This window comes from Eurytemora carolleeae, unplaced genomic scaffold (genome assembly GCF_000591075.1).
Source record: "Eurytemora carolleeae unplaced genomic scaffold, Eaff_2.0 scaffold2055, whole genome shotgun sequence".
Classification (NCBI taxonomy): Eukaryota; Metazoa; Arthropoda; class Copepoda; order Calanoida; family Temoridae; genus Eurytemora; species Eurytemora carolleeae.
The window spans coordinates 1-13,427 of record NW_019397942.1 but is presented as its reverse complement, the minus strand read 5'-3'; the positions used below and the strand labels follow the sequence as shown (position 1 = coordinate 13,427).

Below are 13,427 nucleotides of genomic sequence, written 5' to 3'. Positions count from 1 at the left end.
CCCTGTTAACAGTATGATAGTAATATGTTTATGCATTTCAATTATTAAACTTTGGTTTATTAACCCCATTTTCTTTCCATCTCGATCTACTCTGGTTTCTGAAAGATGTATGTAAGAGAAGAGAAAAAAGTGTGTGTGTGGTATTCTCATAACACAAGGTGTGACAAGAGCCTCCCACAGACCAGGAAGTAATATCAACGCCTTTATCCGCGCAATGACAAGTGTTGCAGTTACAGGGCTTCTCACAAGCTTCTAACCTGACTCATCGTGTTGCCAGTATCAGGGTTAAATCAAGGGTACTTCTTTCTCCGGTCGTTACTAACACGCTCTTACGCCATTCTTTTCTTCTGTGGTTTACTTTTGCTTTCTAAACTCTTTCTGAACTCTGAATTTTCTCACTTTCTCTTTCTATTTCTCTCACTCTCATTTTTATTTTCTTTCATTATTGCTATGATAGTTTTGTCATCAAGTCTTTGTTGTTGGAAACTTTGGTATCGTTCGGAAATCGAAACCCGTTTTGACTTTCTTTTGGGTTCGTCCTTGAGCTCCCATGATTAAATCAATTAAACCTAGAATCTGACCAGATGTGAATGTTTTTTTGTTGTTGATTCATTGAATCCAGTTTAATCAGTGAATAAATCCTTTATTTCACGCTACAGATATTTTCTTACCAGAGTTTTTGTTCGATAAAACAATGGCGACACTTAATTCTACATGAATAAATATACAAACCAGTCACTGTAATCAAACATTACTATGAACTTCTTATTTGAATAGTAGAGATTTTAGACAAAATTTATCTGAGAAACAATAGGAAAGGATTATCTTTCTTTAAAAGTATTATTTTCTTTCCATTTTCTTCTCATCAAATTGTCTTTGCTGCAAATCCGCGAGTTACTTTTAAAGAGAAATCACAATTTAAAACAAAGATTTATCCGACATCCTTGATCAGACAAAAGTTCAAATGGTACCGTTGTGAATCAGACTATATAATGGGGAGTCACGTGAATTTAGGTCAACAGTCCCTTTAAGTAAATAAGGTGGATCTACTGCTGCAGACTATAGCTTCGTTATTCTAACGGGATGACAGGCATGGCTTAAAACAGTGAGCAGGACGTGAGTGATAAACCTTTTTAGGTTCAGCATGATCAAAGCATTCGTACATATTTCATCCATTATCTATATCTATAAATATGTACAGTATACATACATTAATAGTTATCTTATACGGCTGAACCAAATGGGAATTAGGGGTTTTTGTTTTTTAAAACAAAGGATTATGTAATTTCTATCTAATAATTTCAGATATTTTTTTTTAAAATATAAAAGTTTAAAACATATTTTTTCCATTTTAAGATTTAAAAAAAATTAAGATTGAAACAATAAAGTTTGAAAAGTATTTATTACCCTGTTGCGTGTTATGGATCGTTGCAGGGGTTGTTTTTACGAGTAACTATTCAGTCGGGTTGGGTTGGGTCTGGGTGGGTTAGTACTTAGTGTTGTCTTGTATGCATAGGGGAGCGGGGTGAGATGGGAGAGAGAGACACACATGTTTATATTCTAGTTCCCCTCCTTGATATCCGTCCCGTCCTGATTAAACTTAGCCCAATCCGAAGTATTGCGAGTGTATGAGTGCTCACTACTAATGAACAAAGGGCAGTATTCTGCTTCTCTACGCTGACGGGGTCGATGAGTGTATCCAGGATGAGTGAGACGGAAAGGTCTACAGCCCCCTGAGACAGCAAACCCCCCTGTACATCAGACCTGGGTGCACAGCATGGCATACACTGCCCATGGGAACCTCAGACCTAGAAACTACAACGTTAAGAGTGAATCCGTCCTCAGAGTTTGCTTGGATACTCCCGCAGAGGTTCATCCCAGGCAGGAGTCAATATTTTTACAGTTTTATCTCAATCAACTTTTTAATAACCTAAATTTATTTAATTTCAAATCACAATAACTCAAATCATATTGACTGCTAAAATAAGGGTGTCCAGAGCTGATAGCAGACGATTCAATCATCCAAACCTCAGCAACAGTAGTAGCAGTAGCAGTAGCAGCTCAGATAAGCAGCTTGTCAACCTTGTCTACGAGAATGAGAAGAAGCTGCAAAGTAATCAGTTCTCCAATCTAAGCAGGCATAAGAGCCTGAGTCGGAGATTTTCAATGATAGATCCTTCCGACAGCTTTCAGACCAGTATTCTTCAGTTAAATAATATTAACAAATATAAGAGCAATTATAATTCTAATTCCATTATGCAAACATCACGATTATCCGTCTTCCTAAACCAGAACAAGGAGCAGAACCCAACATACTCCAAGCCTCTGGGACCTAACAACTCATTTTCCAACAGTTTCTCTCGAGAGAGTCCTAATATAAAGCGGACTAGGAATGATGATGAATATTACGGCGGGTTCGGACGATCTTCTTCAGGAAGAAGATCCTCTCGGTCTGCTATTCCAGGTTATCAGCAGGAGACCCTGACAAGCGTCCGTCGGAGCAAAGAGCGGAGTCAAACCCAAACAGATTCTCCTTCTAGGCTGAGAAGAACTCCAAGTAGTAGAGGGAGACCGGCAGTACCATCTCCGAGGACCACTAAACCTTCCAAACAAAACCCAGGACACAAGGACGGCTGTCCTCAGCAGAGAATATCTAGGACTCCGAGCTATAAATCTGACAATGGTCGAAGAGATAGTTCTGCCTACAACTATAATCTCTCTAGAAACGGCTCCGTGAGAACCCAAATGGCGTATAAGGGGGATCAAGGAGCCCTCCTCAGATCGTTTAGCCTGAGAAAGAAGGGTCCAGAGGAATATCTTCACACAAGCTCTATGCCATGCCTTGCCAACTCTGATAAATCAGGGTTCCCCTCCAACAGAGACAAGAACTCAAACTTCTTTTCCTCTATTGGTCGAGCTACCGGAGACGAATTGAGGATGAAAACTGGATCTAGTGGTACACCGTCTTCCCCCAGCCTAGTACTCAACTCGTTGGCTTATCAAATTCTTCCAGAATCAAACAATGGTCGGAGTAGGAACCGGGAGAAGATCACAGAATGGCCACATCCTCCTTTAGCTCCGAGTGGATCCTACGGTAGCACCGGATCCGCGTCCTATAGTTCATCTCACAGCTCAGCATCAAGCTCTCTATCTCTGCACAGTCCTCCTAGCCCAGTTCCTGCTAGAAGACGACCTCTCACAGACAACACAGACGGTCATCTAGCATATCTTCCTGGAGATTGGGTTAGCGAGAGATATGAGATAACCTCAACCCTGGGAGAAGGAACCTTTGGTAAAGTAGTGAAAGTGAAAGATCATGATAATAATAGTTATGTTGCAATGAAGATTATAAAAAATATTCACAAATACCGCGAGGCCGCTAAGCTCGAGGTTAATGTTCTTCTTAAACTGAACAGTAAGGATCCGTCCGGAAAACATCTTTGTGTAAAAATGTTTGATTCCTTCAACTACTTCGGGCACATGTGCCTCACCTTCGAGATACTGGGAGAGTCTGTGTTTGACTTCCTCAAGAGTAATGGATACGTTGGATATCCCTTGGAGCAGGTTCGGCATATATCCTACCAGCTCATATATGCAGTCAAGGTAATATTATCACACCTCCTCGTCAGATATCTGTTATTCTATTGTCATTTATATTTACATTCAAAACTTACATTTTTGGATTCTGTTAGATTAAAAAAAAACAGAGTTTACTCGTGAGCAGCACAAAACAATTATACACTATAGTGTACCTGTACAACTCGTGAGCAGTACAGAACAATTATACACTAGTGTACCTGTACAACTCGTGAGCCGTACAGAACAATTATACACTAGTGTACCATACACCTCGTGAGCAGTACAGAACAATTATACACTAGTTTACCTGTACAACTCGTAAGCAGTACAGAACAATTATACACTAGTGTACCTGTACAACTCGTAAGCAGTACAGAACAATTATACACTAGTGTACCTGTACAACTCGTGAGCAGTACAGAACAATTAAACACTATGCCTGTAAAATCTTTGCTAATGTCTTAGTTTTTAAAGTTTGTTCCATACACATTTGAACGTGAAATACGAATATCGAAATCGGGATTGGAAATTCTGAATGTATATAATGATTGAACATAAACTCCATCGTCTCGTATTATAAAAGTGTAGAAACGAGTACTTTGAATTTTTTACATTTTTGAAATGTTTGAACCACATCACGTTGGATTGTATCAATATTGTGTGAAGTGTCCTTGAAGTAGGTAGACAGTAAAAAATGGCGAATTTAAAATTTTTTCTTTAATTGTTGATTTTAAAAAAATTACTATAATTCTTTATTTACTTCTTCCTTTGTTATTGCTAGGATTTCTGTTAAGATAAGGGAACAATCTCTTTTCTTACTTCTTGCCTGATTAATAATCAAAGAACTGTAATTAATCAAGTTTCATGGTTTATTTATCAATTTGGATCAATTTCTTGTTAAACTGTATTTGGCAGAGCAATTTTTTACAACTTACTATAGAATCAAGTTTTAGCTGAATATTTATTAGGGAAACGGAGGAGTGGTCGAATTGTGACCAAGAAGAGGGCCGGGAGGGGAAGGGAGGGGGGATATTTGGGGATGTGGCTAGATAATAAGTATGGGGGGTTTAGATAATGAGGGAGGGGAAAGTAAAGGTAGGGGTTGGGACTGGATAGTGAGGGAGGGGGTATGGTGAATAAGGGGTAAGGAGGGAGTGCGGTCCAGATAGTTTATCAGCAATTAATTAGATCAGAGCATCACTAAACAAAGAAGTATAATTAAAGAAGGGAGGTACAAAATTAGGAATATTTTTATACTGTTATACTGCCATCAATACATAACGGTTAAATATAATCTATATAATAAAACAAGACATTAATATATATGTTGCTTATAGCCGGCCAAACGGCTGGACCGAATGAGCAACAAAAAAATTTTAACACTCATGGTTGGCTTTGGGGCGTTTTAGGCTAAAAAAAATTCGAACGTTTTATTTCAAATGTTTTTTTTTAATATTAAAAGATATTTCAAATTTTTTTTCCACGGGCAACGTTGGGCCCTTCAGCTAGATACAATAAATCTTAAAATTCTTTCAAGGTTTAATATTAGGTTAAAGTTTCAAAAGTTTCAAAGATCGAAACTTTTTAGCGCTGAAATAAAAATAAACATGTTGGGCGGGGAATAAATATTTAGTTTATCAAATTGAAACAATCTTATACAACTCTAATCTCTGATATTTAACACTTCCGAACTAAATATAAATTAATTATTTCTTAAAATAAATTTGCAATCTCAGCTAATATTTTAGAACATATACTTTAAAAAATTGTAGTGTTTTTTTAAATCAGATAAATAATAGTTATAAATAAGAAAATATTTCATAATTTATAGTTAAAAATACTTACTCTTTATAGATTTTATGATCACTAATACTTTTTATCTCGAAATCTCAAATTTCAAATTTTCAGAAATGTTATTATCTTTAATCAACTTTCATCAAAACTATGATCTCATTCACTCTTTAAGATTATCATCTTTAATCACTTTTATAAATATTATTATCTTTCATGAAAACAAAACTAATATGATCTTAAGATCATAATAATAATTTTCTTTAAAAACTAAATTTTTTAACTATTTTCTTTAAAAATAATGATCTTTAATAATTTCCTTTAAAAATCATGATCTTTAATAATTTTCTTTAAAGACTATTATCTTTAATAATTGTCTTAAAAATTATGATCTCTAATAATTTTCTTAAAATTTATTATCTTTAAACGTGCGTTTTCTTAAAAATTTTCTTCTTTATTCACTTTCACACTGCATAATAATTTTACCTAATTTTACCTATAATTTTGTTCAAAGTTGTAATTATTTCATTGTTTTTGTTTATTTATTGTTTATTGTTGATTAATCCTCAGGAACTCATATAGAGTTATTATGAAGATGATTTTGTTGACTTGAAAGTTGCTGATTGTACTCTCTGTTCAGTTTTTTGAATGTCTCTTGCAGCAACTCACGGATTTTTAATTTCTAACTAATTTGAAAATTTAGAAAATTAGGTTAAGAAACCTAAATAACTTTTTCAAATGTACTTTTAAAAAGAACGGATTTCATGTAATTAACGGAAATTGTTTCAAGTCTTTTCAGATTCTTTGAATCAAAGCACGTTGCCTGAAAAACTAAGATAATCGAGGTTAAAAGCTTAATTTTTCAAGTTTTGTATTCTCTCTTCTAAAATCAGAGAAGGGTTCTTACAGATTACTTGCCACAAAATCTAATATTCTAATCCCTCCCCCTAAATACGGCTCTGGTGCAATCTTTTGATATTTTAAAGTTTGGTTATTTGAGCAGAATTCGGAGTGTGAAATATTAAAGACTAGATGACCGTGAAAAAAATGAAGAAAAAAATCTATTTTTTTCACCCTGTTTTTATTTTAGTTTCTGCACGAGAACCATCTCACCCATACAGATCTTAAACCGGAGAACGTTCTGTTCCTCAGCTCCGACTGGTACACAGAGGTATGTCCCGCAACCAAACGTGCAATCCGGAGAATGCGCGACACTAGGGTCAAGCTCATCGACTTCGGTTCCGCCACCTTCGACTGGGAGCACCACAGCAGTGTTGTATCCACCAGGCACTATAGACCTCCGGAGGTTATCCTGGAGTTAGGTTGGAGCCAACCCTGTGATGTTTGGAGCATAGGATGCATTATATTTGAGCTTTATCAGGTGAGAGCAAGTTACAAGAGAAAATTGCTAAATTGATTTTTCTAATTTTCTCTTACGGCATTTATCTTCGAACCATTGGATCATCCTCGCTGATTACCATTAAACATTTTGGAGCCAACGCCTTGTATTCTTTAAATTCCTGCTTTGTAACATTCATCTTACACAAGTTTACGTGACCATATTTAATCTTTAGAAATCTGATTTTACGAGATTTATTTATTCCGTAGTACGGGATTTCTTCGGAGAATTCATTTTGGTGGATTCGCACATTACGGATTTCTAAACTAGGATTCTGTAAATTGTGGGGGCGGGGGACATTCCAGGAATTACAAATTTAATTTGCATACAATTAATATCAAGATTAAAATTGGGTAATCTAAACATGAGAGTGGGGGGGGGGGGGGGGGGGGAGAGGTCAATATACCTACAAGATTTTCATCTGTATGGAAATATGGAATCAATTCATCATGAAGATATCTCATACAATCTTATATATATATTGCCTAGGTGAATTAATGAATGAATTTAGACACCGAGGTGTAGGATCGAATCACGAATAAAATATTTGTAGATGATGAAGAATAGATTGGAATTATATAATTCTTGATAATACCAAATAATCCCAAGGTTTTAAAGAATGAATAAAACCGCCCTGTTCTTCTTATGGAAAATATTAGCGCTGCATTTTACTAATTCTACTCTTGAGTTGTTATTCGCTGTAATAATGAGAGATGGGATTGATGGCTTCACAAGAATAGCAAGAATTTCAAAATTGTATTTTTATAAGTTTACTTAATTTTTTTTCTGCACAAAATTTTCCTGACAATAGAGATTGACCCAAAGATTTGTGAAACGATTTCACTCATTGCTTTCATTTTTTGGCCTTATGTCAAAATAAAAAATGTTGTGCCAAAATCAATATATATTTTCAACATAAAAAACAAGCTTTAAAACGACACATATCTCTATTTTTGGGTTGCAATCATCCTGGAAAGGAATTGAGTTTTTGACACAAACTCTTACTTTTTAATCCCTATATCTAAGTGGTTGCAAAGATATAGGGTTTTGAAAATTTAAGTTTGTGACAAAGACTGAATTCTTTTGAAACATTTCAGTCTTCGTCAGTAGCTTCGTTTTGCACTGTTCAATTAGATTTTTGATATTTCATTTGTAACAAATAATGCTCTTTTAATCAAAATAAAAATCAATCAAAATCAGTTTCATAAAAGGATTGGAACGAAAGGATAATGAAAAATATCATTATTTTGGAGTAGAACCCTGAAATACTTTGAAAGTAGATCCTATTTAGAACTGAATACGATGTTTATTGGCTTGATTATGGCTTTTCAGCACTTAAGTTCACGAATGAATGCCAAATAGGAAAACAATTTTCCAACCTCAATTTAATCTGTTTAAAGGTTTTGCTCAAAATATTTATAAAAATTTAGCTGGTCGCTACGTATTATGTAAACGCTACACCCCGGACTAACCAGCATTCGGTTTCTTCTACTTGAAATCAAACGTGTTTTTTTTTTCATTTACTTTACGGATTTTTTTATTCTATACTTTTTTATTCAAAATGCATATGCCGACAAAACAGTATTTAAGAAAAACGGCTTACAAATTATGTTTAATGAGTCAAATTGTGATCGAAAGTCACAGCTTTCTGGAATATTGACAGAACCGTTAAATCCACGTGGCTACAATACAGGATTGAATTTAAGGTTCAAAGTTTTGATTTTAAGGGTTACTGGGTAACTATAGTTTTTGGCTCCACTTGAACTTTTTCAACAACTCACGCCACCTGGTCCCACCTGGTCTCTTTATCAAAAAAACATGATCTTGATCTTTAATTTGCATTTGCACAATATATACTCCTTGATAGATCTTTGCAATAATAGTATAATCTCTTCCATTTAGAACACCATCACTTCTGATTATGATACAGTTTATAAACTGGTTTAACACTAGGGATGGAATGAATGTTTTATTACAGGCATCAATTAATAAAAGCTTGTGTTGAACTTTATGAGTCTCAAGTGCATTAATGTTGTATATATATATATATATATATATATATTTATGTTCATAATCTGCTGACGTGAAAAATGTTTTTTTTTAAAGATATTTAAGGCCGCAGTCAGCTTGCGTATCTTTGCATAATAAAAATATTCTTAAGAATTTAATTATAGTTCTGCGTTATTCAAAATATGTTTAGATTCTAAGATTTTGTTATGTGATTGGAAACATATTTACTGGAATCCAGGAATCGGTTAAAAGCTGGAAAATTTTATTTTCAAAGAATTATTTAAATGTTTTATACAAGGTCTATCCAATTCGTTAGATAAATATCATCTCTTCTAAGAGAGGGTGTCTGCAAGTCACCAGATTTAATTCTGAAACTTGTTTTCTCTGAACTGCATTTAGCATGCATAGATTCTAGGATCTGTTCACAGGGTTAATAAGGTTCACCCGGACCTGCAGGCTGCATGGAGAACTGCAAACCATAAATTAAACAGGTTTTGGTAAACTTACTTCCTGCTCCGTCCCTTGATTCAAGATACAATACATAAACGGACCGTGTCATAATTTAGAAGTCTAATAAAATCATTGCCTTTAAAGGAGTTGATTTAGTGCCCATTTCTCCTTCTCAATATAAATAAAGTTTTTATCAGCTGAGAAGTGAGGAGTAAGAGGGAGGGAGGATGGATGGACAGGGGGNAGGTGAGGAGAAGGTACAGGATGGAGAAGGTGAGGAGAAGGTACAGGATGGAGAAGGTGAGGAGAAGGTACAGGATGGAGAAGGTGAGGAGAAGGTACAGGATGGAGAAGGTGAGGAGAAGGTACAGGATGGAGAAGGTGAGGAGAAGGTACAGGATGGAGAAGGTGAGGAGAAGGTACAGGATGGAGAAGGTGAGGAGAAGGTACAGGATGGAGAAGGTGAGGAGAAGGTACAGGATGGAGAAGGTGAGGAGAAGGTACAGGATGGAGAAGGTGAGGAGAAGGTACAGGATGGAGAAGGTGAGGAGAAGGTACAGGATGGAGAAGGTGAGGAGAAGGTACAGGATGGAGAAGGTGAGGAGAAGGTACAGGATGGAGAAGGTGAGGAGAAGGTACAGGATGGAGAAGGTGAGGAGAAGGTACAGGATGGAGAAGGTGAGGAGAAGGTACAGGATGGAGAAGGTGAGGAGAAGGTACAGGATGGAGAAGGTGAGGAGAAGGTACAGGATGGAGAAGGTGAGGAGAAGGTACAGGATGGAGAAGGTGAGGAGAAGGTACAGGATGGAGAAGGTGAGGAGAAGGTACAGGATGGAGAAGGTGAGGAGAAGGTACAGGATGGAGAAGGTGAGGAGAAGGTACAGGATGGAGAAGGTGATGAAAAGGTACAGGATGGAGGAGGTGAGGAAAAGAAACAGGATGCAGAAGGTGAGGAAAAGGTACAGGATGGAGAATGTGATGAATAGGTACAGGATGGAGAAGGTGATGAAAAGGTACAGGATTGAGAAGGTGAATTTAAGATACAGGATGGAGAAGGTAAGGAGAAGGTACAGGATGGAGAAGGGGATGAGAAGGTACAGGATGGAGAAGGTGAGGAGAAGGTAAAGGATGGAGAAGGTGAGGAGAAGATACAGGATGGAAAGGTGAGGAGAAGGTACAGGATGGAGAAGGTGAGGAGAAGGTACAGGATGGAGAAGGTGAGGAGAAGGTAAGGAGAAGGTACAGGATGGAGAAGGTGAGGAGAAGATACAGGATGGAGAAGGTGAGGAGAAGATACAGGATGGAGAAGGTGAGGAGAAGGTAAAGGATGGAGAAGGTGAGGAGAAGGTACAGGATGGAGAAGGTTAGGAGTAGGTTCATGCTGGAGAAAGTAAATGATGAAGAATATATGAGAAGGAACAGGATGGAGAAGGTGATGAATGAACAGCTGCATGTAGGATATTGCGGGGGTTCATGTCCAGTTTGATCTTATCTTAGACATGAGCATAAATCTGACGATATTGTCAAGAGTGGGTAAAATGAACCGGCATTATTTTGTATTCCGGCATTGTACCTGACCAGGCATTGTCCTATGTCCACCTCAGATATCTATCTATCACGCCTACGCTAAATCCATTCAGTGAAAATACATTTAGATTTGTACACAGTTGTCATTTCTCCATGATCATTCTTTTTACTATCAGTTCTGCTCTGGGATTTAAAATATTGCAAAAACTAGTTTTCCGAATTTGTCCACATGAGTCGTAGATCACAAGGTTTAACAGCTTGGGAAACTGTCAATGTCCAAAGTCCAGCATGAATGTTTTTTAGATCACGTCTTCAGAATTTTCCTTGAATATAGATAAATATGATAAATACAAGTTTTATGGAAGGATTATCTACTCTGTAGAATTTTTACGTTTAAAAATAATGATTAAAATCTATTTTCAGTGTTTTATTCTTGCGCATTAATGATTCATAAATAAGTCTCGTAGATGACTGTCCCTTAAAGTTGATGTGCAATATTTTGGGTTCACTCAAAAATAATGTTTAGCGGAACCCGAGTAAATAATATATAACAAGAATTTTTTACTATTCAGGGGTTAAAACTGTTGAGATTATTTTCCAGATTTTTATTCAATTTGAAGAACATTTCGGCGCTTGAAGTACCTCTTGAACAGTTGCAAATGCAAATGATTATCTATTTCATTGTATTGTTTAATAGTTTCGTGATCATTTGGCATTTGAACTGTGATTCTATACTGTCATGTATGCCCCTCACTACCCCTCCNATATAATTCCAACCTAACCTAACCTAAAATAGTCCTAGGTAATTGATATAATTCCAACCTAACCTAACCTAAAATAGTCCTAGGTAATTGATATAATTCCAACCTAACCTAACCTAAAATAGTCCTAGGTAATTGATATAATTCCAACCTAACCTAACCTAAAATAGTCCTAGGTAATTGATATAATTCCAACCTAACCTAACCTAAAATAGTCCTAGGTAATTGATATAATTCCAACCTAACCTAACCTAAAATAGTCCTAGGTAATTGATATAATTCCAACCTAACCTAACCTAAAATAGTCCTAGGTAATTGATATAATTCCAACCTAACCTAACCTAAAATAGTCCTAGGTAATTGATATAATTACGCCAAATTGTGAACTGCTGGGGGTTCTTCCACCGCAACTTTAATATGTATTTCAAGAAACATTCAAAATGATGAATTATATTGTTTTGTTTTTTATTGATTAAAATTTAAAATATTTTTATTCCAGCCTTTATCATAGCATCTCAAGAAACTCAAGAGGATTAAATCTCGAATACAACGGTTTTTAAAACAGTTTTTCATCGCAAGCAATATATTTTCAAATTACACAATACACATTTTTAGCGGCATTTGAAGGCGTCATTTGAAAACGATATTTAAAATAGTTTAATTATTTTCCTATAAATAATAAATTTTTTATTTCAGGGGCACACTCTCTTCCAGACTCATGATAACTTAGAGCACTTGGCGATGATGACACGAATCCTCGGAGAGTTTCCGTCCCACATCATCAGAAAGACCAAAACATCTTTCTTCCAGCACGGTAGGTTGTCCTGGGACTGGAGCCTACCCTCAGCTAAGTACGCGTCCCAGCACTGCCGCCCCCTGCATCAGTACCGGAGATGCGGACCCGCCACTCTACAGGGACAGGAGGAGAGCATCAAGCTCGACCTGGTCTCCAGGATGCTGGAATACGATCCCAGCGCGAGGATAACCCTAACGGAGTGTCTTAAACATCCGTTCTTCGACAGGTTATCCTCAAACAGTCGACTAGAGGATATGTCGAAACATATTCTTCGACTTCAGATCTAGTCAGACAAATAGAATATACAACAAAAATACTCCGTAGAACCCTTGTGGAGCTAAGCAGACAATGTTAATCTTAAAGAAAAAAATCATCATTGACGCAGGAGAAAGAAACCTGACGATCCTCTTCTCACCGGAGGAGATTTATCCAACCCGTCCTGAGATTCTTCCAACCCGTCCTGAGATTCTTCCAACCCGTCCTGAGATTCTTCCAACCCGTCCTGAGATTCTTCCAACCCGTCCTGAGATTTATCCAACCTGTCCTGAGATTCTTCCAACCCGTCCTGAGAATATTACTCCCCCCCCCCCACTCTACCCAACTTGTGAATGATACTGTGTGATTGTTTCTGTTCTAGTCAAAACTATAATTTATCTAACAAATTTAATCAAATCTACTTTTTTAACTTTTCTAAGCGTAAACCTGGATGTATGCTTGAACTATATCAGGAAGCCGAGGGGAGATTTTCTTTGCCCTGGGACGTCATTCACTCATCATATATATATGTCAATATCATACAATATTTAGCAATAAACTTTAGTATAATTATAAAAATAATTATAAACATAGTTCTTTTTTTAGAACTTGAGTTGATCCTAGAGAAAATTCTACATTCTATAAAATTTACATAAATCAGCTGAAACCATTTAATTGTGAAGACCATTTTCAATGTTAGTGATGATAATTAAGCAATGCGCGATAGGAAAAAGGAACTGAACACTCGTCACAATCTCTGGAAAAAAGAAGAAACCCAATGTTATTTTTCATATAAAAAGCTTCTAATGTTAATTTAATCTGGTTTGTAATAAACTAACGAGACTCTAGGATGGCCATT

The 13,427-nt window shown here is 36.3% G+C and overlaps 1 protein-coding gene across 1 annotated transcript; it reads left to right on the top strand.

Annotated features, from left to right (window-relative positions):
• The first annotated feature begins 1,506 nt into the window (after positions 1-1,506).
• On the top strand, positions 1,507-13,161 carry LOC111716424 (serine/threonine-protein kinase Doa). The gene is made up of 4 exons (XM_023491877.1): positions 1,507-1,881; positions 1,989-3,603; positions 6,461-6,751; positions 12,214-13,161. The coding sequence occupies exons 1-4, from the start codon at positions 1,778-1,780 to the stop codon at positions 12,598-12,600; spliced, it is 2,397 nt and encodes a 798-aa protein (XP_023347645.1). The 5' UTR covers positions 1,507-1,777; the 3' UTR covers positions 12,601-13,161.
• Positions 13,162-13,427: the final 266 nt, after the last annotated feature.